At 46.1% G+C, this 20,069-nt stretch overlaps 1 protein-coding gene across 2 annotated transcripts; it reads left to right on the forward strand.

Moving 5' to 3' along the window:
* Positions 1-4,691: 4,691 nt before the first annotated feature.
* SHISA2 (shisa family member 2) lies at positions 4,692-17,977 on the forward strand. 2 transcript variants are annotated; one of them, XR_013838259.1, is made up of 3 exons: positions 4,692-7,279; positions 14,012-16,509; positions 16,553-17,977. XR_013838259.1 is itself a non-coding variant. In XM_079974129.1 (2 exons), exons 1-2 carry the CDS (start codon positions 6,958-6,960, stop codon positions 14,563-14,565), a joined length of 876 nt encoding a protein of 291 aa, XP_079830255.1. In that variant the 5' UTR covers positions 4,692-6,957; the 3' UTR covers positions 14,566-17,977. The 2 variants fall into 2 exon arrangements, 1 of the variants encoding a protein (XP_079830255.1); XM_079974129.1 differs by having other exon boundaries at positions 14,012-17,977.
* Positions 17,978-20,069: the final 2,092 nt, after the last annotated feature.

The raw sequence follows: 20,069 nt of genomic DNA on the forward strand, positions 1-20,069 counted from the left end.
GGGGAAGGGCTCATGGGTGTAGCCAAGGGGGGGACAGGGAGGGGCAGCTGCCCCCCAATCAATAAAAATACATAGCGATTACGTATGTCCTGTTTTTACATGTTGGAAACTGCCTTGTGAGGGCTTGTTTGGGCCTAATAATAATAATAATATTGAATAAGTAAGCAAGCCTAGGACAGATGTCCGAAAACTATATTAAGAGTCAAAGTGAAGTATTGTTGTACCATGACTACAGAACGGGTTGGGATCCAAAGACCTGTAAGGAGAAGGCTTCTTCAACACTGGGTCTTCAGATGCTGTTGGACTAGAGATTCCATATTCCTCAGACATTTTAGCCAATGTTTACGGATGATGGGAGTTGTAATGCAACAACATCCAAGGGCCCAAGGTTGAAGAATACTGTTTATGAAAAGTAGGTTCTAGAGGTGCTATCAGGCTTCCACTTGTTCAAGCGAATGAGTAGCTTTGCATTTTACTACCCTATCAACATGCAGCGCTCTGTGAGATGTAAACAGTTCTTTCTTGGTGGGGGGGGAGGGGAGAGACGCCTTTTGCAAGTGAAAGGGCACCTTTGGATACAGACTCATAAAACTATATTATGCCGAGTTGGATTTTTGAGGGGTATTTGTCATTAAACTTTAATCATTTTTGCATCCTCCAAAGCAGGCGAGCATTAAACATTTGACCTCCCACATCTCTCCAATATCTTGCATGAAAGGCAGGAGGGAAAAAATCAATTTTCTCTTGAACATTAGGAAGTCAAGTGGTGTTTATATTTAACCTCAGAGCAATAATTAATTAAAATTACCAACAGGGATTTGCAGCCAGAGATTGGGCTGGATTATTTTGCATCAACATGTGAAACTGATTCTCCACCGTGCTTCCTTGCACCCCAACATGCACAAAGAGTGCCTTGGCCTCTTTTCTGACCTCATCCCACTGTCATCTCCTTTTCTATCCAAAATGCACAATCCCTCTTGACCCTAGGCCTCATGCATACACAAACACACACAGAGCCACCGTCAATCTTCCATTTCTTTCTTCGGCTACATTCACACCATACATGTAAAGCGCTGTAATATGACTTTAAACAGTTATGGCTTCCCCTGAAGAATTCTGGGAGCTGTAGTTTGTTGAGGGTGGTGAGGAGGCCCCCATTCCCCACACAGAGCTTCCATTCTCAGGGTAGTTTAACAATCAATCCCTCTTCACAGGGAACTCTGGGAATCATAGATCTCTGAGCCCCCCAGAGCTGATAGCCTAAATTAGCATCTATTCATATACATCAGGATACATACATTTTATGCAAATTTGTGTCATGGGCCTGTGCCACAGAGATTTAAAAATACTCCTGGAGTGAACGTATTTGCATATTCATTTTACCAGCCCTCAATTGCTTTAATTTGTTTTTGTTTTTAATATGTGTTTTGTGTCTTTATATTGTGATTTTAGGTTGTGAGCTGCCCTGAGACCTCTGGGTATAGGACAATATATTACTACTACTAATAATAATAACAACAATTTGTTCTCAGTGACATTGTCAAACCCAATTGGTTGTTATTTTATTTACTGATGTCCAGTAAACACAACACGTAAACCCCAGCATGGTGATGTCATCCTGTTCACTTCGTGATTCCTGACTGGGAATGTGAAATTATTCCGAAAGGAGGAAGAAAAATCAGCCAGCTTTTGGGTGTTTGGGCAGATGTACGTATGTTTGTGTGTGTTGGGAACTGTGGTAAGAAGCAGCAGCTAGTTAACAGCAGCATCAAACAAGATGGGGACAAGGTGAGCATCTTCACAATCTAAAAGTCTCTAGTTACAGAAAAATGTTCCATCCCATAGAAATTGTTAGCTTGACCCCCCAAAATAGAAACTGGTGAAGATTTGGTGCAGAGTATATTCAAGAACTTGCAGGAGACACAGTTTAAAATGTTATAGGGAAACTGGCCTATGTCAAGCAATACATAGCATTTTAAGAATTCTCATTTTGCTCCAGTGTTAATCAAATGCTTTTCAGGAAACATAATAATCTGTTTAAATATTGCAGACGGATGGATTCACCTCCCCTAGTTCTGCCCTAAGGCTAATTATCTGGCATGAACTCCTCTCTAATTTTTCTGACATGATTGTCACACCTCATTCTGACTGATGTGGACACCTTGCATTATGAAAGAATAATGCTTATAGCTGGAGATAGTGAAATGCTATGGTATGGAGGTCATGTGTTAACGTAATGAGAAAGATCAAGAGCTTAGCAGCATATCCAAATCTATTTCATTTTCTCCAACCTGTACAGTTCGAAAGCAGCTTGGTGGTTAGTGTAAGTGACTAGAGAACTTGCCCAGCTGTCTACAAAAGCCAGCTTTGATCTCACCTTCCAAATGACTTTGCATGGTTCTAACTCCTGACCCAGCTATTTTGTGCTTTGTTTGGAATGACATTCCTAATGGAGAATTCTCAACATGTACAACACCCTCAAGTACATGTCATGAATGTTCACGTGTCTCTTTCATTGTGCAAACATAGCAGGAATCCACTGGTCTTCAGGAAGGCTTTTTTGCCACTGTGAAAAAGACTTGTGAGATCCTTATTTATTTCTTTTTTAAAAATTAAACACATATTCCCCACTTCCTCCCCCCTCCCCCAAGTCAGGTTAGCATATCCATGTCAAACAGCTCTTACTATCAGAAAATTATTCCTGATGTTTAGTCGGAATCTCCTTTATTGTAACTTGAAGACATTGGTTAAAGTCCTCACATTGTAGTGCATGCATGATACATGCAATTTCCTATTATGCCTATGTAGGGAATCTGGTTTGTATTAAATGCCCCTCACTCTCAGCTGTAGACAAAGGCTTTTCTGCACAATGCGCCCAGTGTGACCTTATGAGTTTGCTGCTTGATCACTGGTTTTGCCTAAGCGACTCAGGAAGGGAGTTCCTAGGCTTGACAAAAGAACCTTAATGTTCCATGATGGCTGTGGATATTTCTCTGAATGGGCAGTTCCCCTTTTCGGGGTGTGTGTCTGGAATGAGGATTTTGTTGTTGCTGTTTTTGTTTAATCTGTCTGACTCTTTGTGACCCCATGGACCAGAGCACGCCAGGCACTCCTGTCTTCCACTGCCTCCAGCAGTGTGGTCAAACTCAAGTTAGTAGCTTCCAGAACACTGTCCAACCATCTCGTCCTCTGTCATCCCCTTCTCCTTGTGCCCTCATTCTTTCCCAACATCAGGGTCTTTTCCAGGGAGTCTTCTCTTCTCATGAGGTGGCCAAAGTATTGGAGCCTCAGCTTCAGGATCTGTCCTTCCAGTGAGCACTCAGGGCTGATTTCCTTCAGAATGGATTGATCTTCCTACAGTCCATGGGACTCTCAAGAGTCTCCTCCAGCACCATAATTCAAAAGCATCAATTCTTCAGCGATCAGCCTTCTTTATGGTTCAGCTCTCACTTCCAGACATCACTACTGGAAAAACCATAGCTTTAATCTTTGTCGGCAAGGTGATGTCTCTGCCTTTTAAGATGCGGTCTAGGTTTGAGGGTTTAGAAGACTACAAAAAGTTGATTTGGCATGACAGTTTTTGAAGAGAGGAAGAGAGAGGCAGGGGGCCATGCTGTGACCTTTAGCACTTTGAGGCGAATGACCTCTTTGGGAACACCTGATCTGGGGTTTGCTTTATTTCAGATATTTCTCAGTCAGCTTCCAAGATTACAGCCTTTCTACCGAGGCTTACATTAATACGAATGATACAGTTTCATTAAAAGCGAGCATTAACAGACACACAATGAAAAAATCACCAAAAACTGGCCAGTTTAAATAAGTCCAACATAGCAAAATTCAACAAGAACCAACAAACAACCAGCACCTGCCCAGAGAACAATAAAATATTTAGAAGGCAAGGAAAACAGAAACACATTTCATCCTCACAAAAGGTTTAACTGAAGGATCCAGCTGTTTATCTCTCAGAGCCGAGTCGTCATTATAACTGATCTCAAAGGCAGGTACCATGAGGTACGCTGACAAGCTGTGGAGTTAGGGGAGAGCTGCGAGGGAGCTGCAGGGGGCGCTGCAACAAAGACTTAGAAGGCAAGAGGCACAGGGTACCGCTGAAATTCGAAAGCCCTAAGTCTGCCATTGCATGCTGCAAACATTGCCTCAATGCCATGCGGAAAACAAACTGCACACCAAACTGTCCAGAGGGTCACAAGACAGGACTAGCTTTTGATGTAAGAGTGCCTCCATTGCCATGCTCATAATCAGCGAACAAAATAGTTTTACTACATGATCTCAGCCAAGCAGAACCTGACGCCATCCACAGGCTCGGAAGCAATCCTGACATCATAATTAAAGAGACCAACCATGGCTCCTCTCTCATTCTGAGTCTCTTCTGCAGAATACAGTCTTACAGCTTATAAAAATTACAGAGATGATGGGATCTCAAGAGTCATTGTACAGGGTGAGTCTTTTAAAAGAGGCCCCATGGATACAGAGTACACATGTTCCACAGGGCCTATTTTTAAAAAAAACTCACCCTGTATATCTGCAACTGAGACAAAATAAAAAAATTCCTTTCAGTAGCACCTTATAGACCAACGAAGTTTGTTATTAGTATGAGCTTTCATGTACATGCACACTTCTTTAGATACACTTCTTTTGAAGAAGTGTGCATGCACACGAAAGCTCATACCAATAACAAACTTAGTTGGTCTCTAAGGTGCAACTGGAAGGAATTTTTTTATTTTGTTTCAACTACGGCAGACCAACACGGCTACCTACCTGTATCTGCAACTGAGAGTTACATTTCATGCATCTGTTGAAGGGAACTCTAGTCCATGAACGCTTGTCATGATAAGCATTTGTGGCTTTAAGGTGCCACAAGAATGCTGATCATATAGGAGTGACACTCATCTCAACTTGCGCTCTGCTAGTATAAAGCAAATTTTATCAAATTGCAATGCAACTTCAGTGTCCCCACATCCAAAGGAGACTTCACCCTGCTGTTTTAAGTGCAAAGAGCACATGGCAGTGTTTGCTGTGAAATCGATGCGTGTGCCATCATTGCCACACTTTTGAGAATTCCAGGGCTCCTCCTACTTTCTCTCTAGGTGGAACTGCCCAAAGAGGAAGGAAGTAGGGACAACAGATGCCTTCTCCTGCTCACACACTTCCCAGTTAAATTCCCACCCTGAAAGTGGCAGAACTCAGAGGAGGCGCCCCTGGGGAGTTGGAGCTCCAGCAACTTTTGGGCCGGGTGTGTGTGCCTGACTCCTGGTCATTTTCAACCTCGGCTGCAAAGCAGGCGAACAGAGTAATAAGAGAGCGTCTTTAACCCCCCCCCCCACGTCCTGGGGAGTGAACACGCATCTGCTTTACGACCTGTCTGCTGTTCCTTGCCCATCCCTTTCCACCAGCCCTTTCTCCTGTCTCTAGAGCCGGTGAGAAGAAAACGAAGATCTCTCCGGCATTCACCAAGAAAAGGGGAGGACTTGAGCGCCGCCGGCCTGCAGGCGCATGCGCGCCGGGCGAGAGCAGGGTGCCTATAATAACAGAGAAAGCGAGGGAGTAGCGAAGGGAGCCCCGCGCGCGCACAAGCAGCCAGCCAGTAGCTCCAGGAAACGGAGCCTGGAGTTGTGTGCAGGCGCTGCTGGTGGCGTGCCGAGCAGGGTTGGCTGGATAGAAGCAAAGTTTGTTGCTCGCGTTGGAAAAAGCCAGACCGCCGGAGTTTCCCGCTGGCCTCTCCAAGCAGAGCGCAGAGGCAAGGAAGGGAAACTCCTCTCTCCAGAACTCCTTCCCGGCTCCACTTCCACCCGCGGCGCTGCCCCGAAGTCGGAGTTGACTCCCTGGAAGGCCGGCGCGAGATGCGGACCAGGAGCAACGACTCTTAGGCGCGCGGGACCTCCCTGTCGGGACTTGCTTGGGCAGACGGGGGCCAAACGAGGCGCAGCCGCGACGGTGCGCGCGGGTAGAAGGCGAAGCGCCAGGAAGGGGAGTGACGCTCCGCTGGGGCGGCGGCGGCGGCGGCAGTGGCTGGAGTCTCCCTCGGAGGGTCTCCCGCCTGCCCACGGACTCGTCTCGCCGCAGGCGCCCCCTCGGACCCTCGCTGTGTTATGGTTGCCGGAGCGCCTGGCTCCGTCCCGCCTACCCGGGGGCATCTCTTCACCCGCCCCAGCCCGGGCTCTCCTGCCCTCCCGGCTGCAGAACTAGGCTGTGGGGGTCGCTGCCTCTTCGACGAGCGGCCGGCGGCTCGGCCGGCTCCCTCGTCGCGCTCTTCCCCTCGGCGCCTCGGCTCGGGTTGCTGAGCAGGGAAGGTCCCGCGCGGGATTCCCAGGCGCCTCGCCGGCAGCCAACTGTTCGCGCCGCAGTACCCAGAGCGGCAAAGGCGCCACCTCCGTTAGCGCCGAATGACTCCGCCGTGGGGCGCCGCTTCCTCCTCTTAGGAGATTGTCCTGGATTCCGTGGGGCTTGACAGAAAGGCTGGACTCTTTCTGGAGGGCTGCGCTTGCTGCCCGTCGCCGGCGAGGGGACGGGCTCCGGGAGGCTAGCGCGCTACTTCAGCCGGACTTGAGCCCTTTCTGGGAGCTGGGATATTTCTCTGCGCTCCTTTCTCCTGCCCAGCAACTGCGGGACTTTGTTCCTAGCGCCCCTCACAAGTTGGCTTCTTGAGGGCTCGCCGGCTCCATATCCTGCACTGACTTGGCGCGCCCATTCTCAGGCGAGGCGACCCTGGACACGCGGCGCCAACCTCTCGCGCGTGGCTGTCCCTCACCTCCCACGGCCACGTGCTTTCCGCACAGCGGGGCTTGTGGCACACACGTGTCTACATAACCACCCGCAGCTGCTGCATTCACACGCGCCCCCTCCCCGCACACTCACTGAGTGTGCCTCGACCCAGGCTGCTAGGAGAGGGGCGCCCGCCTGGTCTCCGAGGCCCGCCTGCTGCCGCCCCCTCGCGGTGCCATGTGGAGGGGGCGCTCTTCTCTGGGAGGGCGGCCTGGGGCGTCGCTGCTGCTGCTGCTGCTTGTGGGGCTGGCGGCCAGCGCGCGGGCCAGCGGCGAGTATTGCCACGGCTGGCAGGACGGGGCGACTTGGCGCGACGGCTTCCAGTGCCCGGAGCACTTCGACGACGGCGACGCCACCATCTGCTGCGGCACGTGCGCCCTTCGCTACTGCTGCTCCCGCCCGGAGGCCCGCCTGGACCAGGGCGTCTGCGACAACGACCGGCAGCAAGGGGGAGCCGAGCACGGCCGGCCCGACAAGGACATCCCCGACGGCGCAGCAGGTACAAAGCGGAGGGGGAGGGACACGGGAAGCTGCCTCGTGGCCTGATATGGAGTGAGCTAGTTTGGTTGAGCTCGGTATTGCCTACACTGACAGGCAGTAGCATCCTCAGGATTTCAGATTCTCTCCCAGCACGACCTGGAATTGAACCCGGAACCTTCTGCATGCCAAACAGCTGCCCTACCACTGAGCTACAGCCCTTCCCATATTTATCATAGTTGCATTGCTTTCTTTAAAAATGAAACAACCCATCTATTCCTACATCTTAGCCCCCACCTTGTCTCAAGGCCCAGGATTATTATTATCCTGCACTCAGGGAAGATACACACACAGGACTCATCTACACAGCTGCAAATAAAACGTTTTAAATGTGTTGGAAAGTGCAATATACAAATGCGACACTAGATGGCAACAGTGAGCTATGCAAAATCCAATGTATTTTTCGAAACTTTTTTTAAAAAGCATTTTCACAGCGTTTTTAATATGTACATAGATTCTACCACAGACTCTGAGAACAAGGTACTCTTCTGCTGCGCTTATTAATACTGCAGTCAATTGATTTCTACCCACCAACCTATCACCTGCCCACTTAACACAAATAAGTTTCTTTAGCAAGTCTATCAATACAGCACTTCACTAGTCTCTTGGGGTTTACCCATGTGGCGTGCATAAGGCATGGCATGTGCCACTTGTGAATGTTGTTCTTGGGTGGAAAGAACTTTTGTAAAAAATATTGTGGACTATGCAAGTTGCAACCAGTTTAGGACTTCTGTTCGAAATAGTAATTCTCAAGCTTCTTCAGGGTCAGGTTCACACATGACACTAAAGAAATGCACTTGAGCCTTTCTCACATGCTATTTAGGTGCAGGAGAATGTTGTTGTTGCAGGGCTGAAAGACATTTTTAAATATTAAGACGGCAGCTCCTACCCTGCCTTTCCCCTCAAACTCATCTCTCCCTCGCCCACGTGTCTGTAGAAAGTTTACAACAGGCTATCAAGTTTAGCAGTGCCAGAATGGTAATTGCAATATGGGGGCCATCGGGTAGAGGCCACTCAAAAAATGCCTCTGGCCCTGTTTATATACCAACATAAGTCAATGTTACTTGGTGCTTTCATTAATGATTGGTGTTGTTTTTCTCAAGTCGATGAAGCATGTGAAGCAGTAACCTTCCCTTGCTCGGTTCCCACAGCTGGAAAACCTTCCATTCCTCAGTGCTTTTTTGGGGGGGGGGAGAAATAAACAAATAGGTGGATCTTTTCCATGCTGATACACTGAGGAAGTAGCAGCCAGTTTATTTTCCTTGAAGTGGGAGGTTGGTTAGTTATTGCAAATTGCTCCTTTTGTGCATAGATGCCAACTCCCTGGGGTGCCTGAGCACCCACAGAATTCCCCATGAAGGGGCCAGGCACCCACAAATTTCACTACTAGGGCTATGATTGCTGCATGACACCCATGGCCCCAGGCACCCATGGTTGCAGGGCCAAGCTGGCATTCCTGCTTGTGTGCATGAATATTAAGAACAGGCATAGGCAAACTCCAGATGTTTTGAGACTACAGTTCCCATCATCCCTGACCACTGGTCCTGTTAGCTAGGGATGATGGAAGTTGTAGTCCCAAAACAGCTGGAGGGCCAAATTTGGCCATCACTGACTTAACTGGCCTTACCTCTGAGTGGACACATGTAGGACTGTAAGCCTCACTGCTTTCAGAGGGAAAGAGAAGCACAAAGCTAAACACACTCTGCTGAACTCTCCTACTGAAATAAATGGGATTTAAAACTTTGGCTGGATCACATTTTCATTTTATTTACTCATGATGTAATTATTTTAATGAGCTATGACAGCCCACTAAGAATTTCAAAATAAGTTCAAAAATTCTGGAGCTGAGCACTGCAGTCCACCTTCTTACGAAGTCATTATAACTTTAATGACTTTAAACTAAAGTGTATACAGTGCTGCCAAAGTATTTTTGAGAACATAGATGAGGTGACAAACACCCTGCTAATAAGCACAGTGGTTATAAAACAGGCTAGAGTTGCGTGCAGCTAAGCTGTTGACTTCAATGGGCCCATGAGTACTTCCTTGCTGGGTAGTGACCAATACCTCAACTCAAGTTCCACTGAACTCAGTAGGTCTTATGCAATGCGCTTAGGATTTTTATGAAGCACTGTTCATCAAAACTTAATAACACTTAAGTTTCCAGTATCTGAGTAATGAGGCTTTTTTCTTAATGCTCATCTTCAAAAAAAATCACAATGCAAGTAATAATAAAAACTGTAGGTGGCAAACATCGCCTTAGAAGAGTCATCTCCATCTTTCTTTTATTGCATGCGCAATTGGGAGCTTGACTTCTAAGAAGAGGCTTGTTGTGTCGTGAGTGTGTCATCTGAAATGAAAGGGTTGGGTCCAGGGTTGCTCTCAGTGGAGTTCTGCTCTCGCTGGAGGAAGGGGGCAGTGTGTGGTCTTTGCGATGTCCTCCTTCCCCTGCCATTCCTGGAAAGCTGTTGTGGGATAACTTCCCCAGAGCAGCATAAAGAGGTTGCATAGGGGGTGATTGACAGGTGGGTGCAGGAATCAGCAGGGAGTCTCCACTGGACCCCAGTGCGTTCCATGAATGGAGCTCTTCCATTTGTGAAATGGCCCATCTACACCCTAACCATAGAAATTAAAGCTGCTTCCTTCTGAACTGATTTTTACTGTTTTTTTTTAACTTGCATACAAATTTAATAAATTCACTCGCTAATCATGTAAAACTGATATGACTGACTGACTTAAGATTTCTTTAACTGGGCAACAGAGCACCTTAGCCTCACAACAGTTCTTTAATACTGCTATATCATAAGCAAAAAGAGGGGAAATATTAACCTCGTGGCTAACCGGGAATTTCAACCTGGGTCTTCCCGCTACCAGCTTGACTAACTGCCCCACTCACAGCAGCCTAAATTCTGGAAGAAACATTGAATTGGGATCTGTACAGGACACAGCTCATCCAATAAGGCATGCAAATCACGTATCGGATGATCCTGTGCAAAGCAGTTCAGGTTGCACAGTTTGGATGCGCCTTCCCATTCATGTTGTGATGCAGGTAGTTATAGTAGTAGCAGTGATTATTATCTCAACTATAGCAATGACAACTTCGTTCAGTGGGAAGAGCCAAGTTATGGAAAACAGCCAGGATCTGAAGCAAGTTTACCTGTGAGTCAATCAGGAAGCAGGCCCTCGTAAGACTGGGGTAGCCAACGTGGTACCCTCCAAATGTTTTCGACTGCTGCTCTCATCATCCGTGAACATTGACCGTGCTGGCTGAGGATGATATCCAACTACAGTGGTACCTCAGGTTACATACGCTTCAGGTTACATACGCTTCAGGTTACAGACTCTGCTAACCCAGAAATAGTACCTCGGGTTAAGAACTTTGCTTCAGGATGAGAACAGAAATTGTGCTCCGGCGGCAGCAGGAGGCCCCATTAGCTAAAGCAGTGTTTCCCAACCTTGGGTCTCCAGCTGTTTTTGGACTACAACTCCCATCATCCCTTGCTAGCAAGACCAATGGTCAGGGATGATGGGAATTGTAGTCCAACAGCAGCTGGAGACCCAAGGTTGAGAAACACTGAGCTAAAGTGATGCTTCAGGTTAAGAACAGTTTCAGGTTAAGAACGGACCTCCGGAACAAATTAAGTACTTAACCCGAGGTATCACTGTACATATGGAGGACTCCATTTTGGTTTTCCCTGGGCTAAGAGATAGCCGTATTTCCTGAAGCTGCTTACTGAGCTTTATGGCACAGGTGGAATTTGAACCGACTTCCCAATTCAGTCTCTTAGCCACTGTGTTAAGGTGAAGGGAATGCATATCTCCAGCTACCCTCAGAGCAGCAATGAACAGTCACCGTACTAGCTTGTAACCATATACAGTGGTACCTCGGGTTACATACGTTTCAGGTTACATACGCTTTAGGTTACAGATTCCGCTAACCCAGAAATAGTGCTTCAGGTTAAGAACTTTGCTTCAGGGTGAGAACAGAAATCGTGCTCCGATAGTGCAGCAGCAGCAGGAGGCCCCATTAGCTAAAGTGGTGCTTCAGGTTAAGAACAGTTTCAGTTTAAGTACGAACCTCCGGAACGAATTAAGTAGTTAATCCGAGGTACCACTGTAGATTGTTCTTATCTTGTTGTTCAGGGGGAAGAGAATAAAATGATTCTGAAACAGAAGAGATTGTATACAAGCTGGTATACAATATGATACAAGCTGTTCCTCTTTGTGTAGCTGCTGAAATAGAGGGAAGTGGGGAATAGGCAGGCACCAGTGGCTTGAGTGCACAGCTGCAATGTTACTCAGCCATTCATTCATGCTTTACAAATGTCAGAATTCTGAGTTTCCTTTTTATCACAAGAAAATCCCAGCAAAGACAAGTTGTTCTGGGGGAGGCAACCCCCCCGCCCCCCAAGCAACGTGGCACTTCATTTCGCCTCCAAACCCTACCTGTTGCTGTGTGAATAAACAGAGCGCCACTTCCTAATCATGTATTTATGTGATTGGATTTCAAAAGGTAAACTTCAGCCCTCTTTGGGAAAGCCCTGGTTGCTTTCCAGCGCTTCCCCTGCTGTTCATGAATCCTAAACACATCAGAACTAGCCTGAAGTTATGTTATAATTAGAGCTGGTTTACTCCCGGAAAGTGTGCTTGTTGCAGCGAGAGCATTAATTTCAATAAGGTTTGTAACAGGGTGCCTGTTCCCCATTGAAATTAATGGAGAGATTGCACAACAGCAGAGCTTCGGGGTTTACTTACAAAAAGAACAGCAACACTTCACTATAAACCACCTTTCTCTAGTAGTTCATTGCTGTATTGAGCCAGCTTTATAGACTTTGCAGCAGTGCTGTCGTGTACATATCTCTTCAGATGTGAGTCTCACTGAGTTTGCCTGGTTTTTCTCCTCTCATATCTTGCAATGCAGGGACGCGGGTGGCGCTGTGGGTTAAACCACAGAGCCTAGGACTTGCCAATCAGAAGGTCGGTGGTTCGAATCCCTGCGACGGGGTGAACTCCCGTTGCTCGGTTCCTGCTCCTGCCAACCTAGCAGTTCGAAAGCACGTGCAAATAGATAAATAGGTATCACTCAGGCGGGAAGGTAAACGGCGTTTCCATGCACTGCTCTGGTTTGCCAGAAGCGGCTTAGTCCTGCTGGCCACATGACCCGGAAGCTGTACGCCGGCTCCCTCGGCCAATAAAGCGAGATGAACGCCGCAACCCCAGAGTCGGTCACAACTGGACCTAATGGTCAGGGGTCCCTTTACCTTTATCTTGCAATGCAGGGGCCATAAGAAAGCAACAAGGCAATTTAGTGTGAACTAGAGAAGAGCTGAAATCCGTTAGTGGACTTTTTCCCCTACTAAATATCTGTGTCCCACTTTTACTCACCCATCCCCATAGAAAAAGGCCACTTAAAAGAATTTTCTCCAGATACTCTTCTCTACTAAGTGTTTTGTGGTGTCTGCTATTCCACTCCCATTCAAGGCCCTTGAACAATGCCCCACTCAGCGGAGGAAGCAGCCCAATGTTGGCCAGCTTTCTAGCAAAATTGCTTCTGCTGCTGCTCGTAGTTGTCACAAATGAAAACTTTTAAGATGGCTTTAAGCTCCTGCCATGGCCAACTGCAGAGTCCCACCCCTCCAAAAGTTGGGGCATTTCAGTGAAATGCCGTTTCTCCAGTTTCCCTGGAGTTTCACAGGTAGGGTGAATAATTTCAAGAGGCCACTTGCACACAGGTGTAATGAGAACCAGGCAGAGGGCCTTCTCGGTAGTGGTGCCTGCCCTGTGGAATGCCCTCCCATCAGATGTCAAGGAAATAAACAACTATCTGGCTTTTAGAAGACATTTGAAGGCAGCCCCGTTCAGGGATGTTTGATGTTTTATTGTATTTTTAATATTCTGTTGGGAGCTGCCCAGAGTGGCTGTGGTATACATAAATTTATTATTATTAATAATAATATTACTACTACTACTACAGTGGTACCTCCGGTTAGGAACTTAATTCGTTCTGGAGGTCTGTTCTTAACCCGAAACTGTTCTTAACATGAGACGTGCTTTCGCTAATGCCGCCTCCTGCTGCTGCTGCACTTCCGGTGCGTGACTTCTGCTTGTATCCTGGGGCAAAGTTCACAACCGGGAGCATCTACTTCCGGGTTAGCAGAGCTCATAACCCGAAGTGTTCGCAAGTATGTAACAGGAGGTACTACTACTACTATTACTACTACAAGGGCAGAACTGGATGTTACCCAAAATATGGCGGTGCCACCAAAAATGGCATGCTTGAGTCACCTCTCCCCTGTAGTAATGGAAGCCAGATGACATGATCTTGGCATGCAGTGTGTTTCTCACAGTGGCTGTCAAATATGTGGAATAACCGGGGGGGGGGGGGAGCACGACAGGATGATACCATACAGTCGATACTTCTTCCCTTCTCCATGTTGCCCTTGCAACCCTGTGAGGTAGGTTAGGCTGAGAGAGGGTGACTTGCCCAGGTTCGCCCAGTCAGCTGCACGGCTGAGCGGGGATTTGAACCCTGGCCTCCTGGGTCCTAGTCTAACGCCCTAACCATTATGCTACGCTGGCTGTGACTAAAGAACAAAGGAAAAACATCTACTACCCTCTCAGCTTATTATGCGCTTTCAGTAAAAAAACTTGCTTGCCTCTTTGTTTCCTTAAAAGAGTTTTTCTTTTCTGTTGGCAGTGCCTATCTACGTGCCCTTCCTTATCGTGGGCTCTGTTTTCGTCGCGTTCATCATCTTGGGGTCCCTCGTAGCAGCTTGCTGCTGCCGCTGCCTGCGCCCCAAGCAAGAGCCCCAGCAGAGCCGGCCTCCTGGAGGCAACCGGATAATGGAGACTATTCCCATGATCCCGAGTGCCAGCACCTCCCGCGGATCCTCGTCACGTCAATCAAGCACCGCTGCCAGCTCTAGCTCCAGTGCCAACTCAGGTGCCAGGCCTCCCCCTACCAGGTCGCAAACCAACTGCTGTTTACCAGAAGGGACCATGAATAATGTATACGTCAACATGCCTACTAATTTCTCAGTACTGAACTGCCAGCAGGCTACGCAGATAGTGCCTCACCAAGGCCAGTATTTGCACCCACAGTATGTGGGTTACGCTGTACCGCACGACTCTATGCCCATGGCCCCTGTGCCCCCTTTCCTCGACGGCCTGCAAAGTGGATACAGGCCAATTCAGTCTCCTTATCCCCACAGCAATAGCGAACAGAAGATGTACCCAGCAGTGACTGTGTAGGGAAGAAACAACAGCAGACACCCAAGCAAATAAATAAACAAAATAAAAATATTGCCGCAACAGACTGTGAGCAGAGGAAAGGAACGCTTTTGGAAAGAAGCTTGCCGAACTTCGTTTGTAAATAATTTTGGAAGTCTCATGCATGTCGGGACAGTATTTATAGACGGTTTTCTTTTTGTTCAGTTCAGTTGCCAAAAGAACTGTATGAGGATACCTTTGATTTAACATTTCCAGATAATGCTTCCATTCCAGTGCATGATTTACAGGGGCAAAGGATTATGCTGAAGAGGCAACTACATTTTGGTTAGTGTGTGTGTGTGTGTGTGTGTGTGTGTGTGTGTGAGTGATTAAATGCCTGAGCCACTAAGTGCCCTTGAAGGTGCTACACAGTCGATGGTATTTACCTAGTGAATAGAAAACCAGCTTGTTACATGGTACGAAATAATTGTTTTAGAAGTGTCTTTCCCCCAGAGTTTTAACTACCCTTCATATTGCTGTTCCGACAATCACACTGACGACAGAAGGATGAACAGTGCAATCCTGGTTAGTTACATAGTCCTAGAAGTTTGACTTGAAATTACAGGGAGGGACCATAGCTCAGTGGTAAGGCGCATGCTTGGCATGCAGAAGGTCCCGTGTTTAAACCCTCGCATATCCAATTGTTCTTGTTGTTGTTTTAAAAAAGCAGGGATAGTTGTCCTGTGGTCCCCCAGTTGTTTCTAGACTCTCAGCTCCCATCATCATGGCCAGTGGTCAGGGATTATGGGAGTTGCAGTCCAGCAACATCTGGAGAGCCAGAGGTTCCCCATCCCTATTAAAGGACCAGGCAGCAGGTGAAGGAAGGACCCTCTACCTGATAGCCTGCAATCAGGGTAGACAGCACTGGGCTAGGTGGACAAACAGATGTGGCTTCATATAAGACGGCTTTCTGTGTTCCTAGTATCTTATCTACACCCTTTGCCATATCGCACACTGCTTTTGAAAGCCTGCTTTTGCATCGTGAAACAGTTGGCCATGTGGTATTGGTAAGGGAGCTGTTTGAGAAGCTCAAGCCCAGAAGCCATTCAGGTGTGTGGATGTAGCTACACACTTCTTTGGATCCTGGCAGCGCTCAGGAGCTGAGCATTTTGCAGAAGTGTGGCTTACCTCAGCAGAAGTGAATGTGAAGGGTTCGCTTTTATTCCAGCTGAAGTACCCACAATAGCCTCAGTACCCGCTTTGTTTGCGCATGCCAACAAAAGTGTAGCTGCATTTGTTTGCAAACGCCATTTGCAATGCTCAAAAAACGCCTTTGGAATTTGGGCATTGGCGGCGTGCGATTAAGTGGGTTGCAGCCAAGACGTTTTTCCCAGCATGGCTCCTTGTCTCTATTTCCAGTTCAATGGACAGATCCTGGTGCCTTGTACCACATGGAAATGGGATTCGTATCTGATGCAGATAGAAGTGGTCAGCCCAAACAACAGAGCAGGGAAAGACTTGCAGAGGTAGAAAAGGTGGCTCCCTGGAAAACCTCTTTTTGTCGAAATACAGACAATTCCCCGGTTGCACGGGGGTTGCTCTCTGGGTCATTGCATGCTTGCACGAAATCGTGCACAATTGGAGCACCCATTGAAAAAGCCTGCAAACACCCTGTGTTCCCCCCCGCCCCTTTCCACCCACCCCTTTTTGTGACGTTTTTGAATCCCTTCCTGGTTCAGCACGATGCGTGTGCATGTGGTCATGCACATATCAGACGCACCTAACCACCAGTTGCTGCCTGTAAAAGTATTAGAAGCGTGACGTCACCACACATTTCCGTTGTGTACATATTCATTCATTAGCGAAATAATTCCGCATGATGTAAAGGTCTTTGGGCGACTCAAGGAATGATATTGCACTAAACCGGGTTGATTTAATCTTTATCAGCAACTAAGTTTCTGGCAGTCATTATAATAGAAGCGGAAGGTCTATGTTAATTGTTAATATATTTCATGCTTCAGAAATCCAGGTCTATGTTAATTGTTAATATATTTCATGCTTCAGAAATCCAGGATTTGCTTTCTTGTTAAAAAATCACCCAAAAAACCACACCACTATGTAGCAATATAATTCATTTATATTGTCTGCTGAAGTTTGACACTTGCATATTGACACTGTGCCAAGACTTTGTTCCTCCTGCCTCACCCCTGATGCTGTGTGCGCAAGAGATAAATGCAAGAGAAAGAGATGCTCTTGAACAAGGAAATAGAAGTGCATGGGCACATTGCACCAGCATACTCTGATCCAGGGAACTGAACTAAATGGAATTTACCCCATGCAGCTCTTTCATGTGTGCATAAGTGCTTTTGCACCCATAGGAATTCATTGAATTCATTGTTTCTGCTGCTTGTTGTCCTCAGAGCGCTACAGGGTCTAGATCAGAGGCTCCCAAACATTGGTTTGTGGTCTATAAGCTTCATTCATGTGGTTGCAAGGCTATCTATACTCACTCGTGCACTTGATTTTTTTTTTTTCTGATGGCAAAGACTTGGTCCTTTTTGGCCATTGCCAGATTTATAGAACAGGCAAAAGAAGACCATAGCCTAGGACCTGTGATTTTCACAATAAGGTGCTGATGCAGTCAACTAATATTTCCCTAGCTATTAAATAGGACTTACGTGTGTGCTTTGATTTTTAGAGCAAAGTGAAGTTTACTGAGTGATCTGCCAAGACCTGCAGCAATTTTCAAATGGTGGGTTTGAGAACCACTGGTATGGGTCACTTGTCCAATAGGTACCTTTGCAGCTACCTTACTCTGCTTATCATGTTTGTTTAGTAAAGTCTAGCTCTCAATTTGAGAAGTGCTGCTGGGAATTTCTTGCAGAGCAATGGATGCCCTTGATATTACGTTTGCTTGGAAAGAAACAGAAGGTGCTGAGCAGTTTCCTGGATTGGGCCCACTGTTTCACTTCTGGGGGATGGACTCAGAGACTGATGTTAGGTTTTTCCATTTGTGAAAAAAAAATAGTTTACACTCTTGTGCACAATTGCCTGGGAACAAGTCCTACTGAACTCAGTAGGACTTACTTCTGAGTAGAAATGAATAGGATTGCACCCTTCTGTTTCCCAGAATTCACTGTATTCATTGCACATGCCGTGTTACTTATATGAAAATCAGGTGAATCTGTTTGTTTACTTGTTTTTTTAAAAAATGAATAAGTTAAATCAAAAGTATGTAGAAATTAATTTACATTGAAGAGGGGAAATGCTTTTGAGTTGTAATAAAAAAAAGTTTGTGACATGTGGTGTTTTATATGTCATGTATAATAATGTAAAACCAATGTTAATGTTTGGTATAATTTTTTAAATTTCTTAAAGGGCACTTGAGTAAGTGATTCTTACAAGTGAAGAAAAAAAAGATCTTTTGTTTCATATTAAATATTTTATGGTGTGATTTTTCTCTCTTATTTGAGTTTGTTACTCATTTCTCATTTGCTTTAGGGTGTATCTACTGTTTGAGTTGTAGATAAGACACGATCCAGCCAAATGTAGAAATCCCATTGGTTTTAATGGGAGAGACTTCAGTGCAGTCCTATTAAAAAAATCAACACAAAATGAAGTCCTGTTGAGTTCAGTGGGTATAGGATTGCAGGCTCAGTTTCCCACTGAAATTGAATTCTGAAAATTTGCATGTATATGTTAAATGATGGGGAACCTTTGGCCTTCTAGACATGTTGGACTTCAGGTCCCATCAGCCTCAGCCAGCATGGGCTGGATCTAGACACATCAAAGAAGTGTTTCAGTTAAATGTGTTGCAAACTTTGAGAAACTGGGTTAGCAAAAACTGAACTCCACAGCGCCATCAGGTGTCACAGTGTTAGAATAAGGTTACCAGACATCCCTGTTTCCTGGGGACAGTCCCTGGATTTACAAATCAGCCCCCTGACAAAATCCATCTATTTAGTAGGAAGTTGAAAAGTGTCCCCGGATTCATTTTTAAAAAATCTGGTAACCTTACGTTAGAACGTATAAAACAACGCATATAAAGCGTTTTTTCTTTGCCAGTGTAGCTGAGTCCATGGTCAATGGTCAGGGATGATGAGCTACAACTTCAGTTAAAAGTAAGTTTAGGATGACGATAATTTGAGTTGTTGATACCTAATAGAAGTAGCCAAGAGCTCTCTTGCTTTGTCCGTAGGTGTGGTGGTGTTGGCAGACATGAGCTTTGATGATTCAAAACTAGATGAGACATTCATAGAGAAAGGGTGGGGAGCATTAAGCTCAGGGGCAGTTTGGAGATGTGGCCCTCCAGACCTCTCTGTTTGGACCTCGGAACTCTCCAGGCCACATTCCCCATTCATTGGCCCTACTGCACACCCTCAAGTGATTTTGAGTGCATGGAATGATCTGTGACGTGTGATGATGCCTCTTGCTTGCCTGTGTGTGTGTGTGTGTGTGGAAACCCCTGAAATATAGCCTACTGTACAAAGGTCAGAATCGTATCCATTGCTCCACCCACTTTTTGCTTCTGGCTCCACCCACCGCTTGCATTTAGTTTTTTTTAAAATGATATTTATTAAATTTTTAACAAGAAAAGAGTTACAAAACAATAAACAAAAAACACAAGAAAAATACAAAAACCAGAATTTAACATTAAAAAGAAAAAGAAAAAAAGAGAAAAAATAAAAATCCCTCTTTCTAATATCTTACCGCTCATATACTTATTTTCCTGACTTCCTCACACCTCCCTTTTTTGTATTCCATTTAAAAATTTGTTCAGCAAATTCATACCCTCTTAATTTACCCTTAATTATTTATCCTCACATATTATAACTTCAAAATTTCGTCTAATATCAATCCATTCTTGCATATTCTTATTTTACCTTATTACTAGAACCACTTCATTTCATTTCAACGTCATTAACATTCAATAATTTTACAGTGTTTCTGTAGATAGATTTTAAATTTCTTCCAATCTTCTTCCACCAACTCTTCTCCCTGGTCTCGGATTCTGCCAGTCATTTCCGCCAATTCCATATAGTCCATTACTTTCATCTGCCATTCTTCCAAGGTGGGTAGATCTTGTGTCTTCACCCACCGCTTGCATTTAGGGCCCCCCTCCAGGTTACCCACAACTTGTCCTCTAGGGTTTAGCCTGCCTGCTCCACTGCTTTCTGTTGCTTTCTCCCTCCCTCCCCACAACTTTGCCCTCCTGCTCTGCCCACTTTCCAAGCATTATGCCACCCTGGTCTCTTCTCCAAGTTCACCAGACAGTAAGGGATAAGAGTTGTTAAAAAATTGTAACACCTGGGTCCAGAAACACTATGCGCAAATGAATAAGTTGAGTGCAGTCGGAACTTGTAAAATGGCAGGTTTTGGGCAGAGCACAAGGCTGAATGGTTTTTAATGAGGAGAAAAAGGAGGTGGTAGTAACCAGCTGATCTCAGCCCTGGCAAGTCCATTGTGGGCTCTGATGCCACATCTGTTTCCCACTGTGCTGCCATTGCCTCTGGGTGGAGGTTCGAAGTGCCCCATAAGCTGTGGGT

This window comes from Podarcis cretensis (assembly GCF_951804945.1).
Source record: "Podarcis cretensis genome assembly, chromosome: 4".
Taxonomy (NCBI): Eukaryota; Metazoa; Chordata; class Lepidosauria; order Squamata; family Lacertidae; genus Podarcis; species Podarcis cretensis.